Source organism: Dryas octopetala, chromosome 3, assembly GCF_963921425.1.
Source record: "Dryas octopetala chromosome 3, drDryOcto1.1, whole genome shotgun sequence".
Classification (NCBI taxonomy): Eukaryota; Viridiplantae; Streptophyta; class Magnoliopsida; order Rosales; family Rosaceae; genus Dryas; species Dryas octopetala.
The window spans coordinates 17,114,288-17,137,563 of record NC_141368.1 but is presented as its reverse complement, the minus strand read 5'-3'; the positions used below and the strand labels follow the sequence as shown (position 1 = coordinate 17,137,563).

Below are 23,276 nucleotides of genomic sequence, written 5' to 3'. Positions count from 1 at the left end.
CAATATATTGGTTGATGTCGAGACCTTTTTATTTGATCAAAAACTTCATCAGTTGTTAACCAAATTGTGTTTCAAAGCGTCTAATAATCAATTATTGTATGCTCATGGGAAGCTAAAGCTTGGTATATCCAAATATACAGATTTAGATGATTTATTATATGGTGCGGCTCAATGCACTAGGGACCTTCTTCATATAGATTGTAAGAAGTGTCTTGACGTAGCAATAAAAGAACTTCCAGAAGATAGTCATGGAAGGAAAGGTGGGCGTGCATATTATGGTAGTTGTTATCTTAGATTCGAAACTTATAACTTTTATTCTTAATTAATAATTAGGAGGGAATGCACTTCTCCAAAGCAAGATGAAATTCAATACCCCACATATTTTGAGGTAAAAAAAATGATAATTAGACTTTAGAGTTTCCAATATATATATATATATGCTCCTTTTATTGAAGTATACCTCAACTTATTTATGTTGAGATATGACCTTGTTGGGGCCCACAATAATCGTTTTGTGTCGATCTGAACTGTTCGCAAGGATCATTTTCATTGATAGATCATCATTGCAAAAATTCATAAAATCGGAAATCATTTGTCTATCTAACTTTGATAAAACAAATGGACGGTTTCATTGAAAATATTTGATTCGTCCATTTATTTGATCAAAGTTAGATAGGCTAATCATTTCCGATGTGGCTAATTTTTTTACAAGGATGATCTATCTATGAAGATGTAAAAGATGAATAGTTCGGATCGACACAAAACGACTCGTGTGGGCCCTAATAAGGTATACCTCAACATAAATAATTTGAGGTATAACTCAATAGAAGGAGCCTGATATATATATATATATATATTCACTTGGCTATGGGATATATAAGCATTTGAACTTTTCATTGTTGGTGTGGGGTAAATATTGTATCATTAGGTCACAAGCCCATACTATTAATTTTATAGCTATAAAATTTTTCAATTAGCGCGCACTAGATGTTAGATAGTGGTTTAAATTTAGGCTTTTTAGCAAAATACACACCTGAATTTTGACTCGATTTGCATGTTACTACCTAAATTAAAAATTGAAGCAGGTTGCCCCATGAATTAAATTTTATTTGCAAGTTACCACCTCCATCCAAATCCTCATGGGTTTTTTGGTCTTTTCATGGAGAAGAACTTGGGTGGGGAAGCTTTTGCCACCTCACCATGCTGAGTGGCAAGGCCCAACCAATTACAAGTGGCCACATGTATAATCATTTTTTTATTTCTATTTTCCTATTTTTACAAACATTGAAAATTAATTAAAAATAATTCCGGACTCAAAAAAATACACGAAAAATTCTTACGGACTCGTCTTGACTAATAGTAATTTACTATGGAGTCAAATTATCAATTTGCCCTCTGAGAGTTTCCAGAAAATTTAGGAAGTCCAAATTTATTTCTAAAAAATTAAAATACTCTGGATTCTTTAAAAATTCATAGGATAATCTCCCGAACTCCTAAAAGTACAAATTCTGCACCATTGGCCTTCTAAAAACTAACACTACCTTTCTCGTGAACACTTGCTACCTAATAACACTACCTTTCATAAAAATTAAAATTCTGGAGTTTGAATTTATTTTCCTCTAAGACCTCTCGGTCTTTTGGGTAGCAAGTGTTCACGAGAAAGGTAGTGTTAGTTTTTAGAAGACCAATGGTGTAGACCTTATATTTTTTGGAGTTCGAGAGATTATCCTATGAATTTTTAAAGAATTCAGAGTATTTTAATTTTTTAGAAATAACTTTGGACTTCCTAAATTTTCTGGAAACACTTAGAGGGCAAATTGATAATTTGACTCCATAGTAAATTACTATTAGTCAAGACGAGTCCGTAATAATTTTCCGTGTATTTTTCTGAGTCCGGAACTATTTTAATTAATTTTCAAAGTTTGTAAAATTAGGAAAAGAGAAATAAAAAAATGGTTGTACATGTGGCCACTTGTAATTGGTTGAGCCTTGCCACTCAACATGGTGAGGTGGCAAAAGCTTCCCCACCCAAGTTCTTCTCTATGAAAAGACCAAAAAACTCATGATGATTTGGATGAAGGTGGTAACTTGCAAACAAAATTTAATTCAGGGGGCAACTTGCTTCAATTTTTAATTTAGGTAGTAACATGCAAATTGAGTTAAAGTTCAGGTGAGTATCTTGCTAAAAAGTCTTAAATTTATGTATAAGAAACATGTCATGTTCTAAACAGTAAATATTCAGAGAAATAATGATGTATTCTAATTGGTATATTAATAAATATTTAGGGAATTACTGTTGATTGATACTCTAGTTTGTATATAAATTAATGTTTTTATATTAATAATCCACTGTACAATGCATTTTATATAGAGTTTAAAAGAAATATATATATATATACAGGAAAGCTCCATTGTAGGATCCTACAAATAAAATTATTTGTAGGATACCTCATGGGACCCACTCCTATATATTTTCAACAATCCGAATCATCTATTTTTTAGATCTCTATTCATAGATCATTCTTGCAAAAAATTAGCCAAATCGAAAATTATTTGCTTATCTAACTTTGATCAAACACATGGACAAACAAAATTTTTTTCGATACAACCGTCTATTTGTTTGATCAAAGTTAGATAGATAAATGATTTTCAATTTGGCTAATTTTTTGCAAAAATGATCTATGAATAGATGCCAAAAAAATAGACGATTCGGATTGTTTAAAAACTACATAGGAGTGGGCCCCATAAGGTATCCTACAAATAATTTTATTTATAGGATCCTACAATGGAGTCTTCCTATATATATATATATATACATATTTTAAACTCTATATTTTGGAGGTTAATAAGATTAACAAATTTACATGGTATCAGTCGCCTAGGTTTTCCTCTAGTACGTTTTCCTCTCCACCTAAAACCCTACTTTCTTTTCTCATCAACCTAACCTAGTCGCCCCTCTCCTCCTCTATAGCTATGTCGACCTCCACTGAATCTCTTCTCTCTCTAGCCCGAACGTCGTCACTTTCCTCAAACTCACTATTACAAACGTTCTTCAATGGTTTGCCTTGATGAGGTCGTTTCTCATAGGCCATGACACTATAAGAAATGTGAGTAAAGCACACTCCTCATTGGTGGCACAAAATGAGGTGGCAATTGGGAACTTTAGTCCCCATTGCCCAATTGCCACCAATTTTTGTTAAAATCGAGGCACTTCGGTCCTTATTGCCCAATTGTCACCTCATTCTATGTCACCAATGAGGGTGGGCTTTGCTCACATTTCTTGTAGTTTGATCTCGATCTGGAAATTAGTTGCCGACTCGATCTTCTGTTGCTCCTCTTCAACAGCTTCCTTCGGTTCCATAGTCTACTGAAGCTACTTCGAATCTGGGTTATCATACCTGGTACCAAAAGCAATGACGGATCTAGGAATTTGATTTCGGGGGGATCATAGTGTACACTATACCATCAGGGGCGACGGCGGGCGACAACGGGCAGCACTGCAACAGAGGCGACGGTTGGTTGGGTACTAGCCTTAGTGGGTTGGGCTTTGTGTGTGGGTTTTGCTGTTTGGGGAAATGAATGAAGGGAATGACTAATGAGTGAAGAAAGGGCTGAAGAGCACACAACCACACACACGGGTCAGCAAGAGTTTTTTTTTTTTAAGTTCCTAGCTCAAAAAGACATCGTTTTGAGTAAGAACGTAAAAAAAAATAAATAAACAAGCCAAATGACTCAGTGAGCAGCCCGCAGCCCAGCCCCCTCTTCTCTTCTCACTTTCTCAGTGAGCACTTTCGATCATCAAACACCTGGAGGGCTGGAGGTCGCCTTCTTCAAGTAGGGGGGTCGCCTTCTTCACGTCGAGGGGTCGTTGTTGTCGCCGTCCAAAGGTCTAAGCCTGCGTGCTCTATTGTTCGGGGGGTCGCTCGACCCCCCAAGCTTGGCTGTGCGTCCGTCCCTAACAAAAAGGATCAATTGGTCCTGGCTTATCTCACTGCTACTCTATCAGAGCCAATTTTGGCTATGATGGTTGGACAAAACTCTTCCAAGGTTATGTGGGACCGTCTCCAACTTCACTTTTCTCTCAACTGCTAATGCCTCCACCATTCACTTTCAACTTCTTGGGATGAAAAAGGGCTCCAAAACTGTCACTGAATAATTTTCAACATGCCAAATGTTGTACTGATTCTCTTGCTGATATTGACAGCGATACCTTTTCACCGCCACTCTCTGCGGGCTTGGTTGTGAAGGTTAATAAGATTAACAAGTTTACAATTATGTGCAACTAAAAGAAGTCATGAATAATGGCAAGTGATGAATAATTTTATTGGTGGGTAAATTAGAAGGTAGTAAAATTGCCTATCTGTACCCAAATTCGATCCCTTTTTCTTTGAATAAAAAAAAAGGTCATGAATAAAAAAAAAATTGTGATTGCTTTATTGTAGGCCATTGATAAAGACTTATTTTTGTTTATATAAGATGCACATGAACAAAAATCATTTGAAAAGTCAGATATTTAAAAAAACCACTTAAAACATATAAGAAATTTAAATTTTATAAAATTAACAAAAAAAAAAAAAAAAACCCCAAACCCCACCTGCAGCCCACCACCCCCTCCTCCACTCTTTCTGTGTTCTTTGGTTTTCTCAAACAACCAAATATTTTTGTTGCTTCTACTATGAAAGAAGAAAAATCATCCACCATTCATGGACTTGTGGGCAACGACCCTTAAAACCCAGTTCAACGTTGCCCAGGCTTGAATCTTGAGCTCAAAATTAGTCTTCCTTTCCAGCAACAACAAATTAAATTCTCAAGCATCAGATTTTCTCTATTTATCTTGAATCACCAAATTAGCAGATAATATTTCAATTGCTAATAATATAATTTTTTCTTTGGGTAACTGGATATTCATTAAAGAGACCCGATGCAAGATTGTGAGGCTTGAAGTTGGAGTACCAGTATTAGATCAAATTTGGGGAGGTTGGGTTCTATGTACGTTCTTCGAGGCTTTGGCAAATGGAGGGAAGAGAGAGTGTTTTGCACGTAAATTTCACTATGCCATGTATAATGAAAAATGCGGGTGTGCCACCGCCAAAGAGGCTGAAAATAAAAATAGTGTCTCGGCTTAAAACTTAAAGGTACGGCCATTTCATGATCAAGCGATTATGGGCTGAGATAAATTTAGTTATTCTCGGTCAGGGTTCTTTTCTTGCCTAATCTAACGCTAAGACTTCACCTATATGTGTTTATGATGATTCTATGCCTCAACTTAAACGAAGTTGATACAGGGCTTAAAGTATTTTGACTTAAATAAAAACAATAACCTTTAAAAATAAAGTGAACTCAATATGGCGAGGAAGTGATTGGTAGCTGATGGTAGTTCGTATCAAGAATCTGACCATACTTTCAACCCTTGATCAAACCATGTTGGTAGAAGAAAAAATAAAAGTTGTTTCGTGTAAACCCAAAATAAAAGAGAAAAAGACTAGCACAAAGAAAAATCTAAAATGCGAACAAGTTTTTGTTATCCTTATAGATTATATGTAAAAGAACACAAAGGAATTACTAACCTTGTCCTGCCATATCTCACCAATAAGCCGAGCAACAAAGAAACCTTCAAGAATGCTCTTCTCACAGCAGCTCCTTATGCACAATAACTAGATGGGGTAGTTTGTTGATTTGTGGTGGCGAGCTGTGTGTGAAGGGACCCTTGTATTTATACAGGCATACACCCCAACACTCCTTGCCCATCAAGAAGTTCTGGCGTGTTCCTATTGCCATCAGAATATTAGTCCATGTCCTCTTAGAATTCAGAATCCCTTTAGCTATAGGATTGGTCTTTTGTACATGTAAATCCTATAACCACAAGGCTAGTCCTTCTTGAATTCCTCGATCAATTCTAAGACTTAGATTCCTTAGCAGACTAGGAGACCAATATGGTTTGTCTGTTAATAAAACCAGCTAACAATCTCCCACTTGGTCGACTAGTCAACTAAATCTTAAGCATTGATCTCTTTATGGCCTATGGAATTCATCAAGACATAACTCTTTTCAAAACTTCTGTCAAAAATGAAAACTCATATGGAACTATCAAGGCACTTCGAATTTCAGAACATTCAAGGACTTTATAGCTACTCATATAAGCATTCATTTCCACATGAAGTACCATCAAGACATGGACACCAAAATGATCATTGTATCTCTTTAATCATGCATTTTAAAATACTGATCGTTTTGTGGTCCTCTTTAACGAGATCACTAAATCTCCCATCTGCAGCAAGCAAATGAATGACTCTTTGGTGATTTTACATTTCAGCAATCAAAATGCTAGCAACTTTCGGCTGAATGTAAGTAATTTGATCACTTGTCAATTTTATCAAGAACAAAAATAATAAAACAGAATTCATGAATTAAACCTCAACTTTATTCCATCCAGCAGAACTATAAAACAAAAAATTTTAAATGAAAATAACCATAACTAACACTCCCACAGACTCTTGCACAAATTAAACATCAAAACCAGCAAGCAATCCCATGTTGGTTACATGGCTCTGGAAAACTGCATTGGGTAATCCTTTATTGAGAGGGTCTGCAATCATTGAATGAGTGTCTATATGCAGCAGCTGCATTTCATTTCTCTTGACCTTTTCTCTAACCAACAAATATTTGATCTCCAGATGTTTAGTTGCATGTGATCTCTTATTACTATTGGCAAAAAATACTGCTCCACTATTATCACAAAAAAGTTTGATTGGCCTATGAATTGATTCCACAACTTGTAAGCTCAAAATAAAATTTCTAAGCCACATAGCCTGGATTGTAGCCTCATAACAAGCCACATACTCAGCCTGCATTGTTGATGGAGCAATAATTGTCTGTTTGACACTCCTCCATGATACTGCTCCTCCACCAAACATAAACACATAACCTGAGGTTGACTTCAGTGAATCAACACATCCTGCGTGGTCTGCATCTGCATATCCTTCTAATTCTAATGAATCTGTTCTTCTATATACAAGCTTGAAATCTTTGGTTCTCTGCAAGTACCTCACAACCTTTTTCCCTGCAACCCAATGAGCATGTCCTGGATTGGATTGAAATCTACCTAAAACTCCTAATGAGAAGGCTATGTCAGGTCTGGTGCACACCTGAGCATACATAAGGCTTCCAACTAGTGAAGCATAGGGTTTTGCTCTCATTTCTGCCTTTTCTTGTTCAGTTTTAGGACTTTGATTCTTGCTCAGTTTGTCACCCTTAGAAATAGGAACCTGTCCACCATTTGAATCTGCCATGTCAAACCGTTTGAGAACTTTTTCTATATATCCTTTTTGAGACAAACCAAGCAGCCCTCTTTTTCTATCTCTAGTGATTTCGATACCCAAAACATAGGAGGCCTCTCCCATATCTGTCATTTCAAAGCTTTTAGACAGAAATAACTTTGTATCATGCAACAATGTTAAATTGCTACTAGCAAGCAAAATGTCATCGACATATAGGATGAGAATGATGAAATGCCTCCCACTAACCTTCAAATAAATGCATTCATCCACTGGATTTTCAGAGAAACCATGTGACCTTACTACCTGATCAAATTTTAAGTACCATTGCCTTGAAGCTTGCTTTAGACCATAGATGGACTTGTTAAGTTTACAAACCAAACTTTCTCTCCCTTCTTGAATGAAACCATCAGGTTGCTTCATATAAATTTCTTCAAGAAGTTCACCATTCAAGAATGCAGTTTTAACGTCCATCTGATGTAGAAACAAATCAAAGTGAGCTACCAAGGCCATGATTACTCTAAGACTGTCTTTTGTAGAAACAGGTGAGAAGGTCTCATTGTAATCCACTCCCTCTTGTTGAGTGTACCCCTTTGCCACTAACCTTGCTTTTAAACGATCTATGTTTCCTTGAGAGTCCCTTTTGGTTTTAAAAACCCACTTGCAGCCCACTGCATTGCACCCTTCAGGCAGCTCAACTAACTCCCACACTTGATTCTTTTCCATAGATTCCAACTCTGACTTCATGGCAGCAAGCCAATTCTCATTATGTTCACTAAGCATGGCTTGTTTGAAGGTAGTAGGGTCATCTGAATTGGTTAAGTCATGCTCAGACTCTTGTAAATAAACAACATAGTCACTTTGTAAAGCTGGTCTTCTAATTCTTTGAGATTTTCTAACAGCTACAGGTTCTAAGTTTTGTGGCTGATTCTGCAAATTTGGTGGCTGAACTAAGTTTTGGTCCTCAACCTCCAAAGGCTCTACAAAATTTTCTGTAGGAATCTCAATTTGAGTCTGATCTTGTAAAGGTGCAACTGCTCCTACTTGGTCATTTAAAATGGTGGCCTCGACTGTGGTTGAACTAGGAATAATGATAACATTCTGTGGTTCAATCCTATGTTCTTCTATTTCATCAAAATCAAAAACTTCTCTTTCAATCAAAACTTGATCATCTTCAAAAAACACTGCTCTCCCAGTCTCACCAAAACGTGTAAGGTTATTTGGACAGTAGAACCTATAGCCCTTAGTGCCTTCTGGATAACCAACAAAATAGCAGCTAGTTGTCTTAGGATCCAATTTCTTTGCTGCAGGATTGTATAGTCTCGCCTCTGCTTTGCAGCCCCAAGTTCTCAAGTGATTAAGACTAGGCTTCCTTTTAAACCATAATTCAAAAGGAGTGCCAACTACACTCTTACTCGGAACTCTATTGAGTATGTAATTGGCAGTCTTGATAGCCTCTCCCCATAAGAAATCAGGGAGACCTGCATTACACATCATACTTCTAGCCATATCTTTAAGAGTCCTATTCCTTCTTTCTGAAACACCATTTTGCTGTGGTGTTCCAGGATTGGTATATTGAGCAATGATACCCTCTTGCTGCAGGTATCTAGCAAAAGGGCCAGGATTTCTCCCACTTTCATCAAACCTCCCATAATATTCCCCTCCCCTGTCTGATCTTACAGTTTTTATCTTTGTGTCTAGTTGGTTTTCAACTTCTGCTTTAAAGATTTTGAAAACCTCAAAGGCATTAGACTTTTCTGTTATCAAATACAGATAGCCAAACCTAGTGTAGTCATCTATGAAGGTTATAAAGTATTTATAACCATCGTGTGTAGGAGTAGGGAAAGGTCCACAAATATCTGTATGAATTAATTGTAGGATACAATTGCTTCTGTTTGCAGTTTTCTTTCTTGCATTTGTCAATTTTCCTTTTACACATTCAACACAAACTTCATCCATGTCATCAAAATTCAAGGCTGGTAACACTTGTTCTTTGGTCAAGTTTTGTAATCTTTCCTTTGAGATGTGACCCAATCTTTTATGCCAAAGCTTGGATGAATTTCTTTTATCCAAAACAAGTTTTACAGCAGTAGCATTCAAAATTAAATTGGACTCACTTTTGCAATTGAATTTAAACATATCATTCTCAAAAATTCCACTGCCAACAAGCTCTTTATTCTTAAACATTGAAAAACCAAGAACATCAAAATCAATCCTAAAATTCGACTTGACTAATCTACTAACTGAAACCAAATTTCTCCTCATAGAGGGAACATAACAAACATCAAATAAATCTAAAAGGAAACCAGTTTCTAACTTAATCCTAACTACTCCAATGTACTCCACTTGGACCTTCATTCCATTCCCAACGAACACCTTCACTTCATCCTTGTTTGGGTGCCTCTTGCTTATAAACCCCTGCAAAGAATTAGCCACATGAGTAGTTGCACCACTATCTAACCACCAAGTATCAGTCTGTATATCAACTAAGTTAGATTCAAAACATACTAAAACTTGACAAGTGTTACCTTTAGCCTTCTTGTTTTCTAACCAACGTTTGTACCTTCTGCAGTCCCTCTTGAGGTGTCCAAATTTCTTACAAAAGAAGCACTTAATTCCAACAGGTTTGGTAGCTTTAACAATCTGGTTGTGCTTCTTAGCATGTGTAGAACTAGCAACTTTTCCCTTTCCTTTGTCATCATCAGGCCTAAAATCATTAACCATATTAACCTGTCTCTCATTCCTATCTCTCCTTATATTTTGTTCCTCATGAACACAAATAGCAATCAGATCATCTAGCCCCCAGTTCTCCTTTTGTGCAGTATAGGTACTCTTGATTTGCTTAAAATCTGCAGGAAGTGAGTTGAGAGCAAAATGAACAAGCAAAGTGTCATCCACATTAACATTCAGATCACGCAGCTTTCCTCCTATGTCAATAAGATTGAGAATGTGCTCTCTGACACATCCATTACCATCATACTTCAAATCAATGAGCTTGTTCATTAGAATACCAATCTCTCATTTCTCAGATTCTTTGAATTTCTGTCCTACTGCAGCAAGAAAACCTTTCGCAGTATCAGAAACAGGGATTCCACCTCTTACTGTCTCTGAGATGGATTTTCTCATAATAAGCAAGGCCATCCTATTAGCCTTTTCCCACTTGTCATAGAGAGATTTCTCTTCTGCAGTGGCATCTTCAGCAGGCTTCTGAGGTTCATCAATCCTTAAAGCTATGTCAAAATCCATAAGGCCAAGAGCCAATTCCAGATCTTGCTTCCATTTCTTGAAATTGGTACCAGTTAAGGTTTCAATGGAATTATAGTTCAATGAGGCATTCATGACTAAAAATTAAAATTAAACACAATCAAAAAACTTTATCCCCATAGGCAAACGTTATCAACATGACCTTACTCACACCAATAGGCAGTAAGTCGATCATGCTTGAAGAACTAAAAGATGAAAATCCATATGAACTTAATTTTGTAAGTGAAGATTCCAACATCAATAGACAGAAGGATTCTTCTTACCAGTTCATATGGCTCACTTTCATACTTCACCACTGCTAACCACATCAAGCATGAAGACCTTACACCAATAGGCAGTAAGTTTTTCATGCCTGGGTCAATTAGCCGTGCAATCTGACCAATTGCTTTGAGTTCAAAATTCTCGAGCCAGCCAAACTGCTATAGCCCGTTTGGTTAAACTCAAGAATCAAGAAAACTTTGATCAAAACTTGTGTATAAGCATATTAATAATCATGTTATTGAGCAAGCAGATAGAAAAACAACTATTTATTTCAGAAGATAGTCATATATTAGTCATGTAATTCAATAACTTCCAGATTTTTAAACATATAATCATGCTCTGATACCACTTGTTATCCTTATAGATTATATGTAAAAGAACACAAAGGAATTACTAACCTTGTCCTGCCATATCTCACCAATAAGCCGAGCAACAAAGAAACCTTCAAGAATGCTCTTCTCACAGCAGCTCCTTATGCACAATAACTAGATGGGGTAGTTTGTTGATTTGTGGTGGCGAGCTGTGTGTGAAGGGACCCTTGTATTTATACAGGCATACACCCCAACACTCCTTGCCCATCAAGAAGTTCTGGCGTGTTCCTATTGCCATCAGAATATTAGTCCATGTCCTCTTAGAATTCAGAATCCCTTTAGCTATAGGATTGGTCTTTTGCACATGTAAATCCTATAACCACAAGGCTAGTCCTTCTTGAATTCCTCGATCAATTCTAAGACTTAGATTCCTTAGCAGACTAGGAGACCAATATGGTTTGTCTGTTAATAAAACCAGCTAACAGTTTTTACCCAACATATATTAACCAAACACTAGAGTCATGACCTTTAGAGATTTCAAGGAACTATAGCGAAAGCTAGAAGTAGCAAATCTGGAAAGCAAAGTTCATTAAACATACTCAAAGCCTAATTAAAAGGGAAATACGAAAGCTGCCTTTAGAGTGTTCATAAAGAACTTACAATAAAACAATAAAACAATTAAACAATAAAACAAAGCAATAAAGAAAACAATGGCAAATAAAACCAAGCTTATGATAATAATAAAGAACAACAAAGACTTGTCTTCAATGATAGTGATTACCTAAAAGACAAAAAAGTTGCATAAACTAGAATGAAAATACTAAGAAAAGAGTTGCTTTGAAAATTCAAAGGGCCAGCGGCTTTGGAATCTAGTTTTTGTGTGAGGGGTTAATGATGTCCATATTCCTTTTGTAGCTTAGTATTTTTATCACTTTCTGAGGTTAGGGTTTGCCATGACCCCATATGGATGAGTTCCACGTGTAAGGCCCTTTTTGATCTCCTTTTGAACTTTACCTAATCTTGTACTACTATCAGCTTTATGCATGCCACATATTTTCTTTTTCTAGCTAGAATAGTGGTATTATAATGCTACTTTTTCATGAATTGTTCCCTTGAGTGATGTCATAAGATTCCTCTTGTCTATCTTCGCCATAAATAATTCAGTAAAAACTTGGCCGTGTTATCTCCCTCAGCCAAGAGATTGTGATCTCGGCCATGAAATATTATACCCTATGCTGACTAGTTGTCTCTTCTTCTCTTTTCAATATTAGCAGTGACACGCAGCATCTTTTGGTTCTAGTACCAACAGAGAGAGTAAAGGTTGCGGTCTGCATTTCCGAGGCATATATAAGGGTTGATATGAGAGTAAAAGACAGAGACAAAAAGAGAGAGAAGCAACCTCATGGATCAACTGAAAGCCCATGCTAAGGGTGGAGGAAGGAGGGAAAGAACGGTAGTGTGGGTGGGGTTAATTGAGGATTTGTTTTTTTAATAATTTAAATTTTTGTCCACGTGGCAAGCAAAAAATAGGCACATCAATGCCACATAGAAGTTATCTTGAAAAAATTGACGGAGCTATTGACAGAACTAACGGCATCAGGTAATTAAACACGAGAATAAATTTTAAGTGATCAAATGAGACAAAAAAAATTACGAGTGAAGTGAGATTTTGATCAAAATTTGAGTGGCAACAAAATAATAATTAAGTCTTGAACTAATAAACGTGACGTACTTTTGGGGTCAAATAATAAAAAATGTATTTTCTATTTTTTTATTTAAGATCATCTCCTAATTAAGAGTGTGGAATGGTGTCAAAAAAGTAGTGTTTGATGAAGTTACTCTTGATCAAGAGTGAGATCAACTGATTCCACAATGACGCGCGCGATGATCATTTTTACATAGTCAGGAAGAACTTTTGAGAAATCAAGCAAATACAATATTAATTTCCAGCAAGGAAACACAATAATGTTGAGAAATAAAGTGTCAAATTAATAATTAATCCTCATAAGTACTCTTGTCAATATTCACAGTGAGTGTTTATATATCCACTTCATGAATATGTATCACCATTGATCCCTAATCTTTACCGCGATCTTCAAAATGTCCCCCAACCTTTCAATTGATCAATGTGGTTTGTCCACTATGATGTACGTTTTGTTAATTTTCTATTACCAATTACCATGTTTAAACAAAAAAAGAAAAAAAAAAACCTATATGCAGACACGTACAGGGCATACCAATTACCATGTGCAAAGCCCAATACTTGATGAATTATAGTTGGCTGGGAAATACAACAAAGAACATTATGAACACAGATAAATTAATGCAACTTATGTCAACTAAAATGGTGTCAATGTGGCAGATAGGTGCCATTGTCATCTTCTTCAATAGTATTGCTAAATCACTTCAAAGAGAATAATAGAATTTAGCTTACATCAACATATGGAAGTTGTAGTAGCAATATTGATCAAGTTCATATACAAACCTCATATGATAGTACACTGGGAACCTGCACACAATATTGATCAAGTTCATATACACGCATGCATTAATAGTGATATATTTTCTATAAATTTGGTGGATATAATTTACTCTTGCCTTATGCCAATAGATCGATCACGTGTATAACACAAAATCAGTTGAAGAATTAAAATAACATAAGGCAAGATACATATGAGATTAATACTGGAAAAGAATTACTCCCAGACATTTGATCAAGTAATTGGTGCACAAAAAGCAAAAGGCCTAGCATCACCTCACAGATTAATTAATTGACATATGCCGATAACAATATCAATTATAAGTATGATTAGTTATTATATATATTACCAAAATCATTCCCTAATTAACTAATTACCAGTAATAAGAAAAGAATAGAAAAGGGTTTTTGGTTATAGCATAATAAATTTTTAAGAGACCCAAAGACCAACATGCGGAGGATTTTTTACAAGAACGTGATCCGTCGAGGTTTGAACCCCTAAGGCTATATGTGTTATGCACTGTAGTTACACTTCATTTTTGTGGTGCAGTTACACCGATGTAATCATAAGAAAAAGAAAAACTATAAATTATACATCCAAAATTCATAAATCCCCTAAAACATACTCTCACACAAACAAATAACTCTTAATAACCTACAAAAAAAAAAAACTTTATAACTCAAATTTTAGTGTCGCTATATTAATTGTAACTGCAATATTGTTACAAGAAAAAAAATTACCACTCGAACAGTAGACTTAATTTTCACCATATATGTTCTAAGGAAATTTTGTCCTTAGCGATAAAAAAAAAAACAATGAAAAGTTTTTGAGCATCGTCTACTAAAGTTGAGAGCAAATTCAATCAATCAAAAAGTAAATAGCAAACCTGTAGGGTTTGTATCGAAACTTTGTTCATAGCCAATGGAAGTTTTTGTTGAGAGTAATGTAGAACAATGTCCCACATCGGAAAACTAGAGCTTAGCATATGTGCTTATAAGTGTTGGACCTCTCCACCCATTGCCAATTAATTTTAGGTTGGATGCTCTAATTCTATCATGGTATCAGAGCTTGGTTATTCGCGTGTAAGGTCCAACGGCCACACGTGCTCCCACGTTACCCAATACAATTTGTTCACGTGTAAGGCTCAAAAATATCGCCACACGTGTGGGGGCGTGTTGAGAGTAATGTGGAGTAATGTCCCACATCGGAAACTAAGGATTAGCATATGTGCTTATAAGTCTTGGGCCTCTCCACCCATTGCCAATTGGTTTTGGGTTGAATGCTCTAATTCTATCATGGTATCAGAGCTTGGTTATTCGCGTGTAAGGCCCAACGGCCACACATGCTCTCACGTCACCCAATACAATTTGTTCACGTATAATGCTCAAAATCTCGCCACACGTGCGGGGGCGTGTTGAGAGTAATGTAGAGCAATATCCCACATCGGAAAACTAGAGCTTAGCATATGTGCTTATAAGTATTGGGCCTCTCCACCCATTGCCAATTGGTTTTGGGTTGGATGCTATAATTTTATCAGTTTTAGCTTTTAATCTCTTGTTCGGTGGTTTCTTTGGTGCGTTTTTTGTCTTCAAGCTCCGAACATTTGTGACCTTTAGCTTCAAATCGAAGCTCTTCAATTGGTTTCTAAGAAAGACATGAAACAGAGAATGAACATCCTCGAAAACCAAACGGATCGAATAGAGGAATACTATCCACTTTTTTTCAATCTACCTTTTAAACCGATTTTTTTTTATTATTATTCTTATTCTACAATGTAAATTTATGATTGAAATCGTTCATTTTTAAGATCATATATATTATGAAGATCATCTCTATAAAAATCAACCAAATTGAAAATCGTTTAGTTATATAAGTGTGAGTAAATAAACATATGGTTTTGAATTTTCATGATATGATCTCAAAAATTAACAATTTTGATCATAAATTTACGTTGTAGAATGAGAAGGGTAAAAATAAAAGTTGATGGAGAAGATAGATAACATTTCCCAATGAAATATAGGAAATAGAGAATGAAAACTTAAGGCTAAATATTATTTTATTTTTCTAGAGGTGTCTCGGGAATTAAACAGACTCAAATACTATTCTTCCTTGGGGGAGAAAGAAGGAAGAGTCAATTCAAATTTTTGGAGAGAGGGAAGATTGGATAATGGGTTATGGAAAATTTTGTCAAATAGTCACCAGAAAATAATATAAAAGTTGTTTAACGCTTGACAAAAATAATAAAATAATAAAAAGTTTCCTGCTAACAATGTTAAGTCAGAAATGATTTTTTTATTTTTTTTCTGGTTGGACGGGGTCACAAATGAAATTTCTGATAGAGCTAAATCAGATATACACAAAATAAGAAAAACAAAAAAAACTCAGATATAGTTATACTCAATTACTAGTGTTATTTAGAAATAAAATCAATTATTATTACTAATAAAATTTTAGTCTCAATTTTTAGTTATAAAATATAAATATTGTAGTTAAATATAATATTAGTAATTAACTTTGTAATTATCTATTTTATTAGTTATATGATATATATATATAGTTACTAGAATTTTAATGATATAATTATATAAATATATTTGAGACTAAATATTGTATATATAGTTACAAGTTGTAACTAATGTACATTTCGTTACAAGAATTTTTGAACTGTGATAGTTGTGACTAAAAGTTTTTTTTTTTTTTTTTAGTGAAGAAAAAACAAGAGGACTCAGCTCATTTTTGTTTTGAAAAGTCATTTTCAAGCAAAAAATAAAAAGAAGAATAGCTTAAATAAAATTTCCTATATACTATTAGTTAATAATATTGAAGCCCAATTAATGTACAATCATCATGATACATATAAATTGAGTTTCAATCTCACATTTTTCACATGTATTACATAAAAATGATGATGGATACTCTTTAGACTTCTACCTGTGTTAAAATGCACTTTTATTTTATTCTTGACCATTCATTTCCTAAACTAAAATATTAATTAAGATAATATTGAATTTCAAACATACAAAATCTCAATTAATTAGACACGGCATGTCAGGTATATATCATGCCACGAGTGGGGAAAGATAAAAGTAGGCTCAGCGAGGTTTGATTTTTAACTGTACGTTCATATAGATATGTTTGATCAATATCCAGTATATATACTTTCAAAAAGAAATTAACATATATTCAAGTTTTAAATCGTTACTTGGCCTTTAATTAACTACGAAACTGTGAATCACAGTCGCAGCTATAGAGCAGCGCATGCTCATCAACATTGGCACCAATCAAACCAGCCGCCACCTTTGATCGATCGTCAATGAAGCAGCAGCCGCGGTGTTCAATTTCCGCAGATCATCATCATGTCTTGTCTCTGATCTTGCTGCTGATCATAGTTTCTTCTGAATGCACGACGATCTTGGCAGTAATGTCAGGAGGAGGCACAAGCCAAAACCATCAGGCGTGTGCGGCATGCAAATACCAAAGAAAAAGGTGTGCGGCAGATTGCGCTCTGGCTCCATACTTCCCGGCAGACAAGCCCGAAACGTTCCAGAACGCGCATCGCTTGTTCGGCGTGCGAAAGCTGAAGAAGATTGTGGACATAGTCGACCCTCACCAGAGAGTAGAGGCAATGAAATCTGTAATATACGAGGCAGACATGCGAGCAAAGTTTCCTGTGGATGGGTGTTGGGGTGTCACTCAACGATTGCACTCCCAGTTACAAGAAGCAATGGAACAACTTGAATTGGTCACAACACATCTTGCTGCATTTAATTCCAAGTACCAAATTCCGAATCCACATCAATATTATTATTCTGATCATCATCATCATGAATATCATCCGCAATATTATTATTCTAACTCTTCTTGGCCTTCGTCCTCGTCGGCGGCGTCACATGATCATCAGTTGTTGCAAATAGCAGCTGCAGGAGGCAGCATACGGCCGCCTATGCCTACAAATATTGATCATGATCAGTACGCAAACGGGAGATTTAATGGGGTTTATGTTGATGATCATAATCATATGGTAAAACCAGCTCTAATTAGGGCTCATGTTCAAGACCCTATTAATTATTATAGTAATAACAACAACAATATTCAGATGCTCAGTGTTGTTGATCAATTACCAGTTAATTATTTGGCTTCATCATCATCACAAAGCTTTCCTATTCCTAAACAAGAACAAATATTGGATGCTCCTCATGATGACACTACTCCATTTGAAACAATTGCTGATGATCATGATGAGAAGCAATCTTATGTGGAATCAAGGTATATATACAATTAATATATTAATTTATAGGCACGTACATATATACAATTTGAGATTTTAGTTACCAATTAATATGTGATTAATCAATTTATTTATATGCATGTATGCAGTCCTGAATCATCGTTCAAGAGTGTGGCAGCATAGACGAACTGATCGAGGAAATAGCTAGAAGACAAGTTACATGAGTATATTGATCATTTTCTATTCTTTTTCATAAATAATTTGTAAAAATTTAATGTTCACTTTAAAGTTGCACAGTTTTGACAGTTTATTTGTTGATGAATAAGAGGTATGGACACTTGCCGATCGAGTGCAATGCAAATTCTACAATTGTTTCCTAACTAAATCCTTTATTTGTGATAATTAAAAGACTTATGTTATATAAATATGAGCTTATTAATTAGGATTTGATAGTGCATGCTCCCCTAATTTAATTTGATTGAGCCGTTATTACTTTGATTTGCTTAATGGTGATGAGATCATCTATGGTCTCGGTTTAAGAATGTTAGGTAAGTCAATGCCATGAAACTTTTTATGGTATCTTGACAAAGTCTAATAATACACTATGAGCCTGACACAAAATAAGTCATAAGCTCAAAACAGTCGAGTGCCTAAACGATTTAGTGAGAAAAGGGTATGCAAAAAAAAAAAAAAAAAAAAAAGTGTGCAAATAGCAACATTCTAAAATTTTAGCCTCAATTTTTAGTCATAAAATATAATAATTGTAATTAAATATATTATTAATAAGTTACAACTTTGTAATTATCGAGAAATTATTGTGTGTGACCGTAACACCATGTGGCATAATGACATAGTGTTACCAATCCACTTAAATTGTAACACATGTACAGTCATTAATTTCTACAATCCTTAATCTTAAAAAATACCCTTAAAATCGTACACATTTTATAATATAAGTGTGATAAGAATTTTTTAACTGTGATAGTTGTGACTAAAATTTTTTTTTTTTTTTAGTGAAGAAAAACAAGAGGACTCAGCTCATTTTTGTGTTGAAAAGTCATTTTCAAGCCAAAAAAGGAAAAAAAATACAGCCGAAATAAAATTGCTCATCTTACTATAAGTTTTTTTTTTTTTTTAGAAACATCTCACTATAAGTTAATAATATTGAAACCCAATGTACAATCATCATGATACATATATATTTTTTTTTTGTCTAAATCATCATGATACATATAAATTGAGTTCTAATCTCACATTTTTCACATGTATTACATATAAACAGGGCTGTAAATTGGCTCGATACAACTCGAGTTCTTATCAAGTTCGGCTCGATCGAGCTTGGTTCGTATAAGTTCAACTCGTAAAAAACAAGCCAAGCCGATGCTTTAGTATGTTCGGTTCGGAAAGCTCGTGAGTAGTTCGTATTTTATAGTTTATATGTTTCATACCTCCTTTTTCGTAGCTTATACGAGGACTTATGTATGATTTTTATTTCCTACTTTGTTTTTGTATTGTTTGGTTATAAGACTTCTACTACTTTACATTTCTTTTTTAATGAGTATTTTTGCAAGTGTTATAAGTTAGTTTTGAATGTTTAGATGAAATTCTTTGGTACAGTTGTATTTCAGGGAAATCATATTCATCTATATGGTGTTTTAAAGAAATTTTTGGTGCCTATATAATTTAATTAAAAATATTTATTAACTCTAAGTTAAATTAACATATTATAATGCTTTTAAGAAGAAAATGTTCGATAGAAATTAAAATTTTTTAAAATAGTAGCTAATAAAATATCTTAGATAAAATTATGTAAATAAGCTCGATACAGTTCGAGTTCGTATCGGATTCGATTTTTTTTAGCTCATTCGAGCTCGGCTAGTATAACAAACAAGCCAAGTCAACCTCAAGCTCGAAAAATTTAAAACAAGCTAAGCTTGAACATGGTGGTATTCTGCTTGGCTCGACTCGTTTGCACCCATATATATGATACAAATGATCGATGATGGATACTCTTTAGATCGACTTCTAACTGTGTTAAAATATACTTTTCTTTTTTTCTTGACCATTCATTCTCTAAATCAAAATATTAATTAAGATAATATTAAATTTTAAATATAAAAAATCTAAATCAATTAAATTCAGCATGTCACATAACGTACGATGATTACCAACCACAAGTGGGGTAAGATAAAAGTAGGCTCTAGGTTTGATTTTTAACTGTACGTCTGTATAGATATGTTTGATCAATATCCTGAATACTTTAAAAAAGAAATGAACATTCAAGTTTGAAATCGTTACTTGGGCTTTAATTAACTGCGAAACTGTGAATCAGAGTCGCAGCTATAGAGCAGCCCATGCTCATCAACATTGGCACCAATCAAACCCTCACCGCCTTTGATCGTCAATGAATTAAGCTGCGGCGGCGGTGTTCAATTTCTGCAGATCATCATCATGTCTTGTCTCTGATCTTGCTGCTGATCATAGTTTCTTCTTCATCATCAATATCATCCATTTTCGAATGTACGACGATCTTGGTAGTAATGTCAGGAGGAGGAGGAGGAGGAGGAGGCACAAGCCAAAACCATCAGGCGTGTGCGGCATGCAAATACCAAAGAAGAAGGTGCGCGGCAGATTGTGCTCTGGCCCCGTACTTCCCGGCAGACAAGCCCGAAACGTTCCAGAACGCGCATCGCTTGTTCGGCGTGCGAAAGCTGAAGAAGATTGTGGACATAGTCGACCCTCACCAGAGAGTAGAGACAATGAAATCTATTATATACGAGGCAGACATGCGAGCAAAGTTTCCTGTGGATGGGTGTTGGGGTGTCACTCAACGATTGCACTCCCAGTTACAACAAGCAATGGAACAACTTGTTTTGGTCACAACACATCTTGCTGCATTTAATTCCAAGTACCAAATTCCGAATCCACATCAATATTATTATTCTGATCATCATCGTCATGAATATCATCCGCAATATTATTATTCCAACTCTTCTTGGCCTTCGTCCTCATCGGTAGTGTCACATGATCATCAGTTGTTGCAAATAGCAGCTGCAGGAGGCAGCATACGGCCGCCTATGCCTACAAATATTGATCAGTATGCAAACGGGAGATTTAAGGGGATTTATGTTGATGATCATGATCATATGGTAAAACCAGCTCTAATTAGGGCTCATGTTCAAGACCCTATTAATTATTATAGTAATAACAACAACAATATTCAGATGCTCAGTGTTGTTGATCAATTACCGGCCAGTTAATTATTTGGCTTCATCATCATCACAAAGCTTTTCTATTCCTAAACAACAACAAATATTGGATGCTCCTCATGATGACACTACTCCATTTGAAACAATTGCTGATGATCATGATGAGAAGCAATCTTATGTGGAATCAAGGTATATATACAATTAATATATTAATTTATAGGCACATACAATTTGAGATTTTAGTTACTAATTAATATGTGATTAATCAATTTATTTATATGTATGCAGTCCTGATTAATCATCGTTCAAGAGTGTGGCAGCATAGACGAACGGAAGCATGAAATAGCTAGAAGACAAGTTACATATATGAGTATATTGATATATGTTCTATTCTTTGTCATAAATAATTTGTTAAAATTTAATTTTCACTTTAAAGTTGCACAATTTTGACAGTTTATTTGTTGCTGAATAAGAGGTACGGACACTTGCCGAGTGCAATGCATTTCAATTCTACAATTGTCTCCTAAATAAATCCTTAATTTGTGATAATTAAAAGACTTATGTTATATAAATATGAGCTTATTAGGATTTGATAGTGCTCCCCTAATTTAATTTGATTGAGCAGTTATTACTTTGATTTCCTTAATGGGGATGTGATTATCTATGGTCTACGGTTTAAGAATGTTAGGTAAGTCAATGTCATGAAACTTTTTTAGTTTCATGGCATCTTGACAAAGTCTAATCATACACTCTGAGCCTGACACAAAATAAGCCATAAGCTCAAAACAGTTGTGTGCCCAAACAATTGAGCTGTATGCATTAATCAAGATTAGACCAAACTTCCTTAACAGCAAATCCCAACAATTACGGGATACATATGCACGTGCTCTATTGCCTTATACAACCTCTTAATTATGATGATGATGTGGCATCTCAAAGGTATCGAACTAGCTGTTACTAGCTTCATGAGGTACACAACATTTCTATACTGAAAACCCTAAACTCTTCGACTTAATTTCTTTATACACTTTCTCAATTGTATGTGTCTAACTTGACTTTACGATCTTTGATCCATAACACAATTGTGCTCCATTCGATTGTTGTTCTCATATTGTTTGCAAGGGTGATCACTTTAAGCTTGTGGGCATTCTTGTATGCATGATATATGATAGGGTGCCGCTATTTGGACCCAAATTTTTTATCAGCCCCAACATATTTTTTACACCCATCTTTATTTTAAAAAATGTTAAACTTATTAGTACACCCAACATGTTTTCCTAAACAACTCTTATTAAAACCCAATAACTAAACCAAACATCACACCCAATAATTTTAGTTACTATACCCAACAAACACACCCAAGAAAAGAAGTGCTTAGCAGATATGTTTGAAAAATTGAAACATTAATTTACATACGATCTCAATCATATAAGCTTCTTCCCTTCACCCCCTCCCTTTCCTCTTGTTATTGTCTGGTTCAAGTTCAATGACATAAGCAATCTCATTGAAACACCCTTCTGACTCGTTGTTTGCACATAGGAAATCATCATAACCAAACCCAATTCCACTGGTTCAATATCACAACATTCTTAAAGATTGGCAAGTGTCTGGACTTTGAGGAAATTGGGCTCTACGTGCTTTTTGCTTACAGACCCCATCCGACTGTTTTTATTTCTTTTATTCTTTCTATCACTTGCAAATCTTAAGTTGGGGCTCTTCATTTTCAAACCACCTTCTGTGCCAACCACTAGAGCATGACTTCTTCAAACCCACTATGCCGCCCTCCGACCAAGTCAAACTGCTTGTTTAAGGAAGAATATATGGTCTCATCAGCAAATTGGGTTGATTTTTCGCAATTATGTTTGATTTCTTCGATCAGTGAACACACATTAATATATATAATCGAATGGGAAAATGTCAAATTTTAGAGTGTCAATTTCCATCCCTTAGTTTTTAAATTGAGTATCATCCATCCTGTTCTTAGTAATTGCCTAATTGGGAAGCAATTGAACTGGAACTGGGCCATCACCCAAATCACAAAAACATTACTGCTTGTATACCCTGGTATTATGGTCATGCTGTCATCCACAGAGAAATATTGTGCTTAGTAATTCGGAAGACAATTCTTTTTATAACCATAAGCAACATATTACCTGCAGCCCTTGCAGCCACGGCTAGCTTCTTGGAAGACATCTGTCACAAATAGCATGTCTTCCGGCCTATCTACTCCCACTCTTCGCAAAATTTCA

At 35.2% G+C, this 23,276-nt stretch overlaps 2 protein-coding genes across 2 annotated transcripts; both read right to left on the bottom strand.

Moving 5' to 3' along the window:
- Nucleotides 1–9,561: 9,561 nt before the first annotated feature.
- Nucleotides 9,562–10,277, bottom strand: LOC147291439 (uncharacterized). The gene is made up of 2 exons (XM_086238684.1): nucleotides 9,803–10,277; nucleotides 9,562–9,692 (listed from the first exon to the last, which is right to left on the bottom strand). The coding sequence occupies exons 1-2, from the start codon at nucleotides 10,275–10,277 to the stop codon at nucleotides 9,658–9,660; spliced, it is 510 nt and encodes a 169-aa protein (XP_086094810.1). The 3' UTR covers nucleotides 9,562–9,657.
- A 15-nt stretch (nucleotides 10,278–10,292) lies between these two features.
- LOC147291438 (uncharacterized) lies at nucleotides 10,293–10,613 on the bottom strand. The gene has a single exon (XM_086235943.1). The coding sequence runs from the start codon at nucleotides 10,611–10,613 to the stop codon at nucleotides 10,293–10,295; it is 321 nt and encodes a 106-aa protein (XP_086092069.1).
- Between the last annotated feature and the right edge of the window lie 12,663 nt (nucleotides 10,614–23,276).